The following is a 15,803-nucleotide window of genomic DNA, read 5'->3' on the forward strand; positions in this document are numbered from 1 at the left end:
TTCCTTCTGAATAAAATGAATTTTTTATCTACTATCTACACCTTGCTGGCTAACAGACTTAAGACATCCTTTGAATGAATTTTATCAACATATTAGCTGAACCAGAGGTTTAACATTTTAAGCTCTTAACCCTGAAATGTGAAATGAAAGGCTTTTCTCAGAGGAATCTCCGACCTCAGCAGGAAGAGACAGTGGGACTGCAGTGGTGGAAGGAGGTCCCGTCCTTCCTCATCAACACAAAGACAAAGTCTGAAGGCAACTGAAGCACCTACTGCGAGTGCACAGGGTGAGGCCTGAAGGGGTGGCCTGCGGTGACCCGATTGTAAAAGGCAATGACCTACGATAATGCTCCACCTTCCTACAGATATATGCAACACCAGAAAAGGATACAAGCTATTTAAATGTTATATAAACTACTAATAATATAAATATGTCATAGGCATAAAGCGCTTTATGGCTTACAAGGTTTTCATATATCGCTTCTCTTTTGATCTTCAACAATATATGATGTGGACATCATTTCCAATTTTCAAATGATGATTCTATGTTCGCAGGTAATAAGGATAATAAAAGCCACAGCCAAAACTGAAGATAGGAACTCTGAATCCGAGTTAAGTAATTTCTCTACTGTAATACACAATCTATACTGCAATACTAAAATACTTCATGTATGTAAACTCCAACTACTTAAACTGATATTGTACCCAATTTCTAAGTAAACTACGTTGATCTTCTCAAGCTCAAGTTTCTTTTTATAATCTCTTTGTCAAAGAAAATTGTTTTGTTATTTTCAGCGGTCTCACATTTCTGAAAGAATTCAATAATACAAAACAGTCAAAAACATACAGCTCATGAACAGAAAAAGTTATCTTTCAATACTAAAAATAAACATTTCTCACCTAGATGCTTTTTCTTTGATATCCTTTGAAAACCTTATTCAAATTCATTTAAAATATTAGCCTAAGAATTTGCATTCATATAGTTCCTTTAAACTCAATGATTCATAAAGATTTTTTAAGTAGCTTCTTTGCATATTTGCCAACTTTGAAGGGACCTGATATCACTGCAGGCTGCATCCTATTTCTGCCAACATGCATTTACCCTGGACTTCCTTGAAATGATTTATAAAATGGGATTATTCATAAACTATGATTTCTTTATCCAATTGGAAAATTGAATATGTTTAAGATGCACATATTTTGCTGCTTTTAAATTCAGTAGAATATAGGTCGAGAGCATCTACTATTAATGTTAACAAATTTAAATTTGCTTTTGAAATAACTTTTGTGATTTTAAAGAATATTAGAGATGCTAGAATGTAATTCATCGAGTGTGAACACTGACTATTCCAAGGCTATGAGCTTTCCTTCAGAAGTGAAATAAATGATGAGCTAAAAAAATATAGCATCTGAAAATTTAAAAGAACAGTCAAAGTAAGAAAGGGGCTCACCGGTCTGACTGAAACCAAACTGATGTAGACTCTCATGGGCCACCAGCATGTCTGACTGTTTTAACTTAGACTGCTGTGAGGAGGCCGGTGTTGAAGCAAGCGAGAGATTCTTGTTGACCTGTAAAAGGAAAGGCAAATCAGAAACTAAAGCGTAATTTCCTGGGTTACTGATGCAAAAATTGCATGAGAAATATGTGCTTACTATACAAACCAGGACACATGGTAGGTGAGAAGGAGTGGTAATGGTTTATGCAGTTAGTTTTTAACATTCCCAAAACATAGTTTTTATCAAGGAAGAACAGAGTGGTAATGAAAGCTTCACTATTCAATTTATTAAAACATTTTGCTTATCATGAAATTAGCATTTTTTTTAAACTTTATTTTTAGAGAAGTTTTAGATTACAGAAAAGTTACACTGCAAATATAGGGGATTCCCATATACCCCACCTCCTTCCCCTCTCATATTTTCCCTATTAATAACATCTTATATTACCATACATTTGTTACAAATGATGAACAAATATTGAAGTACTGCTACTAACCATGGTCTATAGTTTACATTGTGGTTTACACTTTGCACTGTACAATTTTATAGCTTTGACAAAATGTATAATGGCTGGTTATCTGTCATTGAAAACTGGCATTATTAGTACCTTCAAATAAAGTAGTCAATTTTAAATTATGCAAAGAAATGCAAAAAATAAAACCCATTGATTGCTTTCAATTAAAAAAGAGTTAAAATGTTTCACACCCACGTTTCTCTAACATTTTGGCAAAAAAGCAGGTATTTCCTTCTCAGGGACTGCAAGGAAAACACCTGTAATGTTCATGTTTCACGTACATCATGGTGGCATAGATAACACAGCTGCAACCTAACTTGCCAAGTGAATTGTTTCCGTAGCTTTCACTATATCAAAAAACCTTATTTTTAAGACACCATTGAAAAACAGCATTAATGTAACAAGGAAGTAAAATTACTATAAGCTTATATAATGTTTTACAACAGATAAAATCTACTATGCTTTTCTGAGCACAATGGTCTCAAAGAAATGAAATGTATAACAAGTACATTAAAATTACAGTTATTGTAGGAACATAAAGAACAGTTCACAAAATTTTCAAAGAATGTTAATTAGTACATTCATCTTCTAACTTGGGATTAATTTCAGCAAGGACAGTCTTGTCAATTATTATTAAACCATTCATTAAATATTATTTTTAAAAACACTAAAGAATTAGGATAAAATCTCAAATTCTGAAAAATTTTAAAGTTTGATTTTTTAATATATTGAGGAAATGTAATCTGTGAACTAACAAAGTGTCAACTGATAGTTTAATGTATATGAATATTATTACATGAAAATGGCTCTTTTTCTTTTTCTCTTTTTAATAATTAAAATCACAAAGAGAACTACTTTTGAATTAATATTTAAAAACCCCCTTTGGATGCTCTGCATAAAATAGTTTGGGCTATGCCCTTAATCTGACTCATTTACACAATGGTTCTAAGTACTTCTTTTCTTTCAAACAGTGATGGCAAATTAACTTAAGTTTTTGTCCTAGAACAAAAGAGCTTTTGTATATTTGGGGGGAAAAGTCAAGTGATCAAAAATCATATAATAATATGACTCTAAAGTACCTAAACCCAGTTATGAAGTCATCTCATAAAGAAAATTAGAGTATTTTTCAAAGTAGTTAGATGGGGTCAAATACCACATCAGTGTTTTAAAAATGATCCAGATTTAACAATTCTATTATACTAGAAGTCATTATTAAACACTGACCAAAATTGGTGACTATATTAATAGCTAAAATAACAATGAAATCATTTAACATCTTTGAACTTCATTTTCCAACTTCAGTAGAGATTATAAAAAATAGAATCTCTCTTTCGTTGTGAATGTGCTGGAAAAGCAGTGAAGTTTCACTGGTATAATAAAGTGCTATACACATATGTTAACCATAGAGCACTAAACAACATATTAAATAAGAAATAGATTCTGTTGACAAAGGCAAATCATAAAGTGTTATATAAATCTTAGTGAATATTAAATCACTAGAAGTAAGGGTAATTAGGAACTTTAATGTATTTGATGATGTATTAACTATTTCAGAGTACTACGTTTTTAAAAGGAAGCACTATATACACAATGACATATTTATCACTTAACTATTTAATCCACTGCTCTTTTTAGAATCATTTTTCAGTTTTACTTCTGTGTTCTTGAAAAATTTTTATCCTGCATGTCAAACAAAGCATTTTGAAAATTTGGTGCAACAGAAAAGGTGTGTGATGGGATATACATACATATCCATATACATGGGTATACAGGCACATACACAAAAACATATGACATGCCTTCAGTCTTCTTCAGAAATTAACTTGTGCTAAACTATAAAAGAATACTAGAAACACCAGAACAGGATACTTAGATGCTTCTGTTCAAACAGAAATCCGGTCACTCTTTTTAAATAAAAAACTGTTTAAAAAAAAACCATAACACTACTATCTACAATTTCTTGTTCTTCCTACGAATTTTTTTTTTTTTTACTTCTGCTCTTTCTTTATGCATTTATTTAGAAACCATTCAAATGTCCATAAAGTGACAAGCAGCAACGAGTAGACAACTCAATGTCTAAGGTTTGGGATCATTTTAAATTATTAGAGTGATTTTAAATTCAAAGAATTTTTAAAGCTTACTTACACATATTCACCACTTCATTTAGAGGAAGAAAAATAATAATAACCATTAAATAGAGTGAAGCAATATCTATTTTTGAAATATATGCTGTGGAAAAGAATTGCTTAATAATTTTACAACAACAGAAAGGTTGGCTAAGATAGTCTACCCTGCACCAACCAACCCTCTTTTCACAATACACTTTTCTGCTTGCTTCATGCAAAAACCACAGTCTGCCAAAGTCAGTTTAATACCTCCATGTTTGGGGAAAACTAGCAGCATAAAATTATATTTAATTAAATTCATAAGAGGGGAAAAGAAAAAAATCACCCAGAATCTCTGCCAACAAAGCTGTTTTGCCTACTCACGTAGGGCATAGCAGCTTTATGCAAAATATGCAAACATTAACTCTCTAGAAGGAGGCTGATTTTCATATTAAAAAAGTCATGGTCCCAACATAAAATGGAATGCATAAGACTGGACAAGTTACCAGTTTCCCTTTTAGCTATTAGATAAGCTTTAAAACCTTTGGGAGAGAGAGAACCCTCATTTTCATATATACTTACAAGTCTAATCATTTTAGCTGGTTTTACAGCATATACTGCATTCACCTGAAGCACAACTGTTGCTGAAGTTTCAAGCTTCAAGGACAGTTCACACTGGTTTTAAATTATAACTGAAAAGAGTGTGATGCGGTTTATATGCTTAAATGTTCACCCACAAGACAGCAGTCTGTTTCTCCACTAATTCTGAACAATAGTGCAGACAATACTTTGATTTGAAGAGTCTGGTTGCAAAAATAACAACACCCTGCAAATGCTTTGTTACAAATCATACATCTGTTGTAAAAATTAAAATTCCAGGATTAAACAGTAAGTTCAATAGAAAACTCGAACCAAAGTGAGATTCCAGGTATCTGAAGTCAGGTCCAGTAACATTCTCATAATACACATTCTAAAAGTCACTTATGTTTATGTAACTTCTTGGTTAGTGAAATCTAAGAAATGAGGGGCCTATGGCATCATAAGGAGAAATTCAAACAATCTCCTAAGGCCCTACAACATTTTCCTTACAAGCTGGGGCAGTAAAGTGAGAGATCAGAAAGAAATACAGTGAGGGTGCGGAAGCCAGAAAATCGCCCCCATTTTAAATCCATTCATCGTACCTACTTAAACTAAAACCAGAATTCAAATTTGAGTCAGTTATTAAGAGATTGATTAAGTTGAGTAATACTTAATCAACAGTTTTTGAGCCTCTGCTATGTCCCAAGGATATATCAGATGATGAATGATTCCTCCTGGTGAAGCTCAAAATTAAGGTCCAGTCCTGGTTCAAGCCACGCATCCAGGGATAGAGCTGAGGGAAAGTCAATATGCCTTGATGCATCTTGGTTTTCTCCAAATCTTTATCTCCTTTCTCTCTTAGTGTATTTCCTTACTTCACAGGGAAAAAATTGGTTTTGAACCCCTTGAACTCCTTACTTCCAAAGATGGGAATAAATCTGCTTCTTGATTTGCCCTCATCTCCTCTCTCCTAGCTTTCTTCTGTTTAAGATAAACACTTCACAGGTTCCCTTGGTATAGCCATAAAGTTCTTTCAAATTCTACTGTCAAATCCTCACAGGCTCTACTAAAGGACCAAAACAAACAGCAAATAAACAAACAAAACCTCTCACCATGATTCCACAACTCCTTTAACTTCATTAAAAACTAAACTTCTTGAACAAAGAGCACACAACTGCTACCCAGATACCTCAAGTCTTTTATCTTCAGCAGGCTACAACTCTCTTTCCTCCATCCAAACACTAAAACTCAACTTCAGGGCACCGGACTTAAAGTCAAAGACTGATGCCTGCTTGATGCTGTCAAACATTCTCCTCTCTTTGTTTCTGAGAAACCATTTTCTCCTAGTTCTCCTCCTATATCCAGCCACTCCCTATCAGTGTCATGGCTTCATCTGCCTACTACACTGATGTTTCTTAAATTTAAAAGTCTTCTGATTAGGAAGAGCCAAGTGAACCTTTCCCCCACTATTTACTTTCTGAGGGAAAGCTGTCACCCTCCACTGAGTTGCCCAGGCCAGAGAGGTGGGAACCATCTCTGAATACTCCCTCTGGCTCACGAGGGCTCAGTCCCTAGGTCCATTAGCTGTTGCGCCCAAGTCCACGCCTTCGGCATTCTGGGTCAGGCCTTCCTCGTCCCTTGCAAACAGCAATGGTCTCCCAATTTGTTTCTTATCTCTCGTCTGCTTTCTCTCTATTTATTCTTGAACTGCTACCAGGATGACTTTTCTAAAATATTAATTTTATCACAAAACTCTGATCTTTAACACCCACCATCAAAGCTCAGGAACAACCCACTAGATAAAGTCCATACTCTTTAGTATGACTACCCACTGGACTGTAATCTTCTTGAGAGCAAGTGCCAGGTTTTGTATATTTTTCCTTAGTAAATGGCTGGTACAGAAATAGTAAAACCTGCTTTGATGGTCCGATGAGTTAAGGCATGTGAAAACAGTCCATATTTTGAGGCCTGACCCAAAGCTAAGGTGGTATTTGTATTTGACTTCTCAAATGGCAGTAATTTTTTGATAATAAAAATCAGAGAGCAGTAGACTCGAAAGAAAGGGATTCATTAAATCCCATGGTTTAATAATCAAATTTAAACTAATAATCTAGAAACAGAAAAAAGTTTTTCCAAATTTCCAAAATTCCCAACAAGGAAATTCCATAATTTCTTTTAGTGGCCTCCTGTAGCTTATACGACTCATAGGCATCAAGCCAATCTCCCAAATAGTAAAACTTAATTTGTTCTTACTTAGTTTTGGAATATCATCAAGAAATTTGAAAAATTAGTAAGCATTGGGAAGCGGCTGTGGCTCCATCAGTTGGGGTCCCATCTACCATATGGGAGGTCCTGGGTTTGAGTCCCAGGGTCTCCTTGTGAAGGCAGGCTGGCCCGCACACCACGGAGCACCACCCACAAGTGCCACGGAGAGCTGACTCAGCAAGGTGATGCAATAAAAAAGGGAGACAAGCAAAAACACAGAATAGCATGCAGTGAATGGACACAGAGAGCAGACAGCAAGCAAGCTGCAAGGGGAGAGGGGAAATAAAAAATAAATACAGACACAGAAGAACACACAGCAAATGGACACAGAGAGCAGACAGCACACAAAAAGCCACAAGTAGGGGGGGATAAAAAATATTCCATCTTTTTTTATTTAAAAAAAAAAGTCCCCCCAAAATCTCCAAATAACCGAAAACCACCATTCTCCTCAAATCTCAACCTACTTTTCTCCTCTTCATGATAAAAATACACCACAAACTTGTATTCTTTTCTTTATAGAAGATTTTAAATTATTATCTCCAGATACTCTACATTTTAAAAATATCTTTTTATAATTTTTCAGTAAAGAGTATGTTCCAGGTGGTGGACTTAGCCCAGTGGTTAGGGCGTCCGTCTACCACATGGGAGGTCCGCGGTTCAAACCCTGGCCTCCTTGACCCGTGTGGAGCTGGCCCATGCACAGTGCTGATGACCGCAAGGAGTGCTGTGCCACGCAGGGGTGTCCCCCGCATAGGGGAGCCCCACGCTCAAGGAGTGCGCCCCGTAAGGAGAGCCGCCCAGCGCGAAAGAAAGTGCAGCCTGCCCAGGAATGGCACCGCACACATGGAGAGCTGACACAACCAGATGACGCAACAAAAAGAAACACAGATTCCTGTGCTGCTGACAACAACATAAGTGGACAAAGAAGACGCAGCAAATAGACACAGAGAACAGACAACCAGGGTGGGGGGGAGGGGAAATAAATAAATAAATAAATCTTAAAAAAAAAAAAAAAGAGTATGTTCCAAGATAGATTAAACTGTAATATAGATTATTATTTACCCCTTATGGACCTCTACTAAACACAGTTCAATAAACACTAACTTGGCTGCTTTGATATTCATCTAGGGTAGGTGATATTAACAACTTAAAAAAAAAGTAGAGAAAGTCCCCTGGCCTCAAGAAGCTTACAAAGGAGTGGGGAGAGACAGACAGGTAAAGATTGGGGGAGGAAGCAATACAGTAAAAAAAAAATGTAAAATTAAAAATTTTTTACATGGAGGGATGGAGGGAAGGAGCAATGGAGGGAGAAAGGAAGGGTTCCTCTCTGAGAGAATTTGTAACATAATGCTGAAAAAATATAATGCTGAAAAAAGTCAGGCAAAATCAATGGTAATTTATTCTGTCTAGTTATATAACATGCTAAGGATGAATAAATATATTCCTATGAACAGAGGAAGAACAGATTCATTCCATTTGTGAGGGATACAACAAAGCTTAATGGAAAGAGATCTTAAGCAGTACCATTTCTAATATGCTTCAGTCTAACCCTAACAGGTGCTTTCTAAAGAAAGTAAAAAGCAAGGAAATTTGTAAATTATAATTTCACATCATTCTGGAGATACTGCAATTTCAGAGCAACGCAAGGCTTCCGAAACCAATTACCATTTGACAATCAATCAGATTGACACTCCTCCATCTTCCATCATGTCTGTATCTGAGCCTCTACCCTCAGGTTCCCTTCAATAGGCCTCAGGATGGCATTCCCTCTCATTTTTTCTAAGACCTAACTGGTGATTGCCACCTCTAGCTATATGATCAACTTCTCCATTACCACTGAATTATTCCCATGGGCAAATAAATATGATTTAATATTTCCCATCTACTAGTCCCCTCCAGCTCCTGCCCTATTTTTCCCTGCTCCCCATTTAGAAAATTTCTTCAAAGAGCAGCCTATACTTGCAGTTTCAACCTTCTTGACTCCCATTCTGCCTTCAACCCATTCCAATTACGCTTTTGTCTCTGCCACTTACTGAAATGGCTTATATAATGCCCGGCTATCACCTGCTGACTCTGCAGGTCAGCTCTCCATTCTCCTCTCACTCACTCTCAGCAGCACGTGCCAGGGCACAGTACTCCTCTTCTCTGGGACTCTGACACACCCCCTCCTGAACCAGAGTTCAGCTCTGAGCTACACCCACACCCTGGGTGACAGCCAACCTGACAGCTTAGAAAAGCATGGTTCCCACATCTTTAACCCCATCCTCTCCCCTGAGTTCATATATCCAATTGCCTACTGAACAGTTACACTCATCTCTAAAACTTCCCTCCTAAAACCTGCTCCCTTCACCACAGCAACCCTTGCCTCATTAAAAAGCACCACCACCTTCTATACAGTGGCTGCAGCCCAAAACTTAGAAGTGACTCCCAAGTGCTCAATTCCTTCATTTCCACTATATCCAATCCATCACCAGTCCTGATGGCTCTGCTCCCAAAACATATTTCAACTGTCCTCTCCTTGCATTATTCTCACCAGTCTGGCCCAGGGAGACAACTTCACTTTCTTGGACCATGTGACAATCTCCTAACGGGTTTCTCTGCTGGGAAAACTTTCCTCTCTGAAAAGCCATTCTCATATCCACCCCTGCTTAATACCTCCCATGGCTTGTCTCTTCCTTAACACAAAATTCTGCCCCCCACCCAGGCTTGCAGCGCCTCTTCACAAGGCCTGTGTGACCTGTTCCCCAATGGCCTCTCCAAGTTTGTTATGAAAGCTGTTCCCCCAGTACACCACCTCACCTGAGCACAGTGGTCTTCTCTCTGCTCCTTGGAGAGGCCCATCTGACTTCTAGATTAGGATTTCTACAGGACAGGCTGGCTCTTTGTCAAGGATTTCTCACAGAGTCTATCCATGATCATCCTCTTGAGAGTACCCTCTTGCCCAGTCATTCTTTGTCCTGTGGGCCTATTTTATTTTCCTCACATCACTTATTACCTGAAATTATCCTATTCAGATAATTATTTCTTTATTGTCTGTCTCCCTACAATAAAATGTTCTTGTTCTCTGTAATATCTGAATTGCCAAAAAAGTACTTGGTAGGCACTCAATTCTTACTTGTTTAAAAAATATTAATGAAAAACTGAGTGGGCCTTCAACAATATAACAGTCTGGCTAGGATTTAGGGAAGAAACAACTTTTTCTCAGGTACCGAGTGAGAATTTATTATCCCAAATCCAACAGATGAGAAGTTGCATAAACATATTCTAATTTTAAGATTAAAGATTTCCAACAAGGGTGTAAAAATTCCACGGGGGGAAAATAGTCTTTTCAATAAATGATGCCGGTCCAATATATAACAGAATGAAGTTGGACCTCTGTTTTACACCATACAGAAAATTTACTCAAAATAATCCCCCATCTAAACATATGAGCTAAAATACAGAAGAAAACACAGAAGTAAATCTTTATGACTTTGGGTTAGGCAACACTGAGTTTCTTATAAATGACATCAAAAACATAAACAACAAAAGAAAGAACAAACTGGACTTCATCAAAATTGAAAACTTTGTGCTTCAAAGGACATCATCAAGAAACTAAAAAGACAACCCACAGAATGGAAGAAAATACTTATAAATCACCTCTCTGATAAAGGACTTATATTCAGAATATAGAATTTACAAGTGAACAATAAAAGGCAAACAACTCAATTTAAAAAAAACTGGCATAGTATTTGAATAGACATTTATCCAAAGAAGTTAAATAAATAACATATCAAAAGATACTCAGTACCATTAATCATTAGGGAAATGCAAATCAAAACCACAAGATACCACTTCCTACCCACTAGAATGGTTATAATTTTACAATTAAAAAAACAAAAGAAAACAAAAAAACTCCAGACAATAACAAGCATTGGCAAGGAGGAGGAGAAATCAGAACTCTGATACACTGCTACTCAGACTGTAAAATGCTGCAGCCACTTTGGAAAAGTTTGGCAGTTCCTCAAAATGTTAGAGAGTCTCTCTCTGACCCAACAATTCCACTTCTTGGTAGACACTCAAAAGAATAAAAAACACGTGCCCATGCAAACACTCTACACACATATTCATTGCAGAATTATTTTTAATACCCGAAAAGTGGAAATAACTCAACTGTCCAAAAGGTGATGAACAGATAAACAAAAGGTGAAATTTCCATATAAGGTAATTTTATTTCGCAACAACCATTAGTAATGATATATACTATAACATGGAAGAAACATGAAGACCTTCAGCTATAAGAGACCATATATTATGTAACTCCATTTATATGAAATGTTCAGGATAAGCAAATCCACAGAGATAGAAAGTAGATTAATGGTTGCCAGTAGTATGGGCAGTTGTGGTAGAGGGGTGGAGAGGTGGGGGATAGGTGAAGGTAGCAGGAATGAGCAATGACTACTAATGGGTAAGGGGTTTCTTTATGGGGTGTTGAAAATATTTAAAAATCAGTGGTGATAGGTGTACAACTCTATGAATATGCCATAAACAGTAAAACGTATACTTTAAAAGGGTGAATTTTATAGTATGTAAAATATATCTCAAAGCTGTTATTTAGAAGGAAAAAAAAGACTCTAGCAAGGTTAATTTTTTAAGACCCCAATTAATTTCAAGTACGTCATCATTTTTTTCAAAAACATTTATTCAACCTTTGTTAAGGACCGAGGAGACAAAGATGAATGATGTGATCCTCCACCCTCAGGGAGTTTTACAAAAGGAGGGTATGCAATATATTTGTTCTGAACTGCTAGTCAGAGAATGAATTCTCTTCTTGTCTTCACTTTTCTATACCATGCATAGTTAAGAAGATTTAGTAATCCTGGAGCTACAATCACTATACCAATCATTGCTATCAGGAACAAGTTTCCTGAACATCTGCAGCCCAAGTCAAAATATAGCTTGTTTTCTTTTCTCCCCTGTCTTCCTTCCCCTTGTCTATAATTCCATACCCTGTTGACTTGTGATAATTAGGTAAAAATTGATGGGTCCTGACTGATACTGAATAGGATCGGTAAGTCCAGTGCTTTCTGACATGTTTCCTCCTATAAGATGCCCCATGAGGAAAGGGACAAGAGCCTACTTAGTGCTGCATTCCAAGTGACTGTCATATGGTAGTAGGTGCCTACTGAATAAAATAAAATATTTCTACTGCACTGACATTATATAAAGCAGTCTTTCTATATACTAACACCTTTCTAATTCTTTCCCTTCTGGATGTTTCACCCTTCTACTTTATGACACATATAATTATAATGTAAATAATAATTTGTTAACAAATTCCTTCATTCAAGAAATACTGAGTATCTCTAATGTGCTAAACAACATCTCTCAACTAGATGTCCTTAAAGAGTGTCCATCACCTCATTAGCTCTAAAACAGTATGACAAATTACAGGTATCTACATAAATGGATGATGAAGGAATGGATGCCTAATGATTCAACTGAATTTTGGGAGTGGGAAGAAGAAAAGAAGAAGGAATAATAAACACATTCCATTCCAACTCTTAAATATTAATTTATTTTCTCAACGACTGAGTTAAAGGTTACATACAAAATAACCTTGTTTGCAAAGGGAGGAAAGCTGCTGTGCCTGAAAGCATCTCAAACACAATATAACTGAAATTGCTTAATCCAAGACCCTTTTGTGTACTGTCATTTTTAGAGTAACCTGGGGACCCTGGGCTATCACCTAACCTTCAAAAGCCTCAGTTTCTTCCTTCCTATAGTTCAAATAATAATGATATCCAATCTGTCTCTCGGGATTGTTGTAGAGTGAAATAGGACAAGAAGTATGGCTGAGTTCTGTGGGTGATTAAGGGCTTTGTCACCACAAGGCAGTGTTGCCACATGTGTCAGCCTGCATGCATGCCTGCATGCAGCCTGCATGCCAAAGATTATACAACATAGTCAGCAGACACCTGCGGCAACTATATTGGTGTCTTGTGCATATTCTCATGTAAAACTTCTCTCAGAAAATGAAAAGAACTCGCTGGTCCTTTACTGAAAATATATCCCAATCACTTAGTATTCCGAAATCTTCAAAAATTTGAAGTGACTTGCTAAATACCCTCACTGAATTCTTAGTTCTCAGTATAATAACTCCTGGATAAATTCAAATTCAGAGAAGGAAAGCACATTATCAGATTAACTTTTGTTAAACCTAAATTAAAAACTATGCATGGTGCATCAACAATGAAAACCACAGTTCTGTTATCTTCCAGGTGACAGAAATGACTTACCTTTGCTGCACTGGCTCGTATCACCTCCTAAAAGAAATATAAGATAATAAAATAAAGAAATATTCAAAATTTCATTTAAATAAAATATCAACTCTTTAAACATTCTGATGTTAATCTTCTGATAATCCACATCGACACTTGGGAGAGTTTCTTTTTCCATCATCCTGCAGTTGTCGCTCTGTATTGATTCTAACAGGCTAGAAAGAGTGTAAATGAAAGAAAAACTTGTCTCCTCACAATAAGTTTTGCCTAAGCACTGGCTTCTGTATCAGAACACTAACAGGTCTAAAAGATACACCTTAAGTTAAATATATTCCCTAACTATCTCTATAAATCACAAAAGCACCCATTACATATTTTATATATATATATATAAAATAGCCATGTGAATACTTTATTTCAGATGAAAATAAACATTACTGACAGTAAAGTACATGATGAGTATTGAAAGAGCTACAAAATGGAATTGCCTAAAATTCAGAGGACAAGGCCAAGAGAAGGTCAATTTTTAAAGACAAACTATCAATATATATATATATCATGTCAACATATATATAATGGATGATTTGAAGTTCTGCTGCTAAAAAATGCTCAAGTACAATTAAGGTTAATAAGCATATATTACCAGCGTATTTTTTTTTAAATGTTACATTAAAAAAATATGCGGTCCCCATATACCCTCCACCCCCCTCATCCCACTCCTCCCACATCAACAACCTCTTTCATCATCATGGCACATTCATTACATTTGGTGAATACATTTTGGAGCACTGCTGCACCGCATGGGTAGTGGTTTACATTGTAGTTTACAATCTCCCCCAATCCACCCAGTCGGCCATGGCAAGACATACAATATCCAACATCTGTCCCTGCAGTACCACCCAGGACAACTCCAAGTCCTGAAAATGCCCCCATATCGTATCTCTTCTTTCCTCTCCCTACCATCAGCTACTGCGGCCACTTTCTCCACATCAATGCTACAATTTCTTCCATTACTAATCACAATAGTTCCATAGTAGAATATCAGTAAGTCCACTCTAATCCATATTCTATTCCTCCACCTTGTGGACCCTGGGATTGTTATGTCCACTCCCCTTCTATATCAAGAGGGGGCTTAGATTCCACATGGCTGATGGATACAATTCTCCCGCTTGCAGTTGTAGGCACTGTTGGCTCCCTGGTGTGGTGGTTGACCTTCTTCACCTCCCTGTTAGCTGGCCAGGGTAAGTCCAATAAACCAGAGGGTAAGAGTTGCAAGTCTGCTGAGGCTCAGGGCCTGGCTGTCACATGGACAGTCCAGAGATTCAGGTCTCCTGAGTATACACCAACCCCAACGCCAACCACAGGTCCGGTAAAAGTGACAGAAGAGGCATGTGTAGAAAGGTCACATCTGAATTCAACTCCATCATACTCAGATGTAGTTCAGGGAAAAAGAGAATTGAAAAAGAGGAAAGTCAAATTTTTATCCAGAAATTCCTAAGGGACAGATACTGTGTCGCAAGGAATCTGCTAATTCAGTCACTAGAAGGAGACAGTCTAAACCCTGTGGACAAGGAATCTGCCTGCATGGACTGAATCCCAGCTTCATGCTGGTAAGTGGTGTTACTCTGGGGATGCTGCCGGATCTCTGGAAGCCTTATCATCTTCTTCTGAAAATGGAGATAAATACTAGTACCAACCCTGGGGGATGGTTTTAAACATTAAGTACAATCAAACATGTAAAGCACTTAGTACAGTACCAGAAATACATTATGTCAGTTCTCATTAATAACTAAACATGGTAGTTAATGCTAATCACTAAAGAGGTATAAACCTGGGTATGTGTGTGTGTGTGTGGGGGAAGAGGTTGAGACAATAAATTAGTTTTTATTAAAAACAGTTTTCAAATCCATCCATCTCCTATTGGTACAACTGATCAACCAACTCTGTGATCATTAACCTCAGTTTTGGTTAAGTTTAGATAGTGTTCCTGAATGTTCAGGTGGCCGGACAGGTATACCTTTTGTTGTTTTTTAAGGGATTCTGCCTTTAAAACAACTTTTTGTAGGGCTGATTGCTCTTGATAGGTGAACAACTCTGGATGAGCTGCTAAGATCCCAGAACTTGCTGTGCCAATGCTCTCTTGATACTGCCCACATGTGAGGCCTTACCTGTGGTGCAGTATGCACTTTCGGTATTCCTGAACAGCAACAGTCAAGTCGGCTAAATATGAGACATTATTGTGACTTATCCTATGATTGAATGGTAAAGCCCCCACAGAGAACTATCTACTTTTTGTATCCTCTACTCATTAAAAAATAAGCAAATAATTAATTCCTGCTGAACTGAATTTATGCAATTCAAAAAATAATCACACCCTAAACCAGTACTGTATTTTATTTTTTAAAAATTCCTATTGTAGTAACAAAGGAATAACTGTCTCCTTTAATACAGTCTTCCATAATTAAGTAATGACCATACAGAGAAAAGAATTTGGGATCTACTGAAATACAATTTGAGGAAACACAGAAAAGGCATGAGGCAAAAGGGTAAGGCTCTAATTACCCTTAGTGCGGCAAAATGAAAA

At 36.9% G+C, this 15,803-nt stretch overlaps 1 protein-coding gene across 10 annotated transcripts in view; it reads right to left on the reverse strand.

Annotated features, from left to right (window-relative positions):
- The window catches only part of AHI1 (Abelson helper integration site 1), a 231,387-nt gene that overhangs the window by 125,432 nt on the left and 90,152 nt on the right, over nucleotides 1-15,803 (reverse strand). For 9 of the 10 annotated variants that reach the window (XR_002798591.3, XR_009188071.2, XR_011650147.1 and 6 more), the window contains exons 21-22: nucleotides 13,238-13,264; nucleotides 1,451-1,568 (exon numbers count right to left, since the gene is read on the reverse strand). Coding sequence is in view for 7 of the 10 variants with exons in the window: in XM_058307518.2 (XP_058163501.1) it covers nucleotides 1,451-1,568; nucleotides 13,238-13,264 (145 nt within the window). In the remaining 3 variants the exon portion in view is untranslated. The remainder of the gene's footprint in view (nucleotides 1-1,450; nucleotides 1,569-13,237; nucleotides 13,265-15,803) is intronic. The other variant, XM_058307519.2, reaches the window with a different exon arrangement.

The sequence above is a fragment of the Dasypus novemcinctus genome, chromosome 11 (genome assembly GCF_030445035.2).
Source record: "Dasypus novemcinctus isolate mDasNov1 chromosome 11, mDasNov1.1.hap2, whole genome shotgun sequence".
Lineage (NCBI taxonomy): Eukaryota > Metazoa > Chordata > Mammalia > Cingulata > Dasypodidae > Dasypus > Dasypus novemcinctus.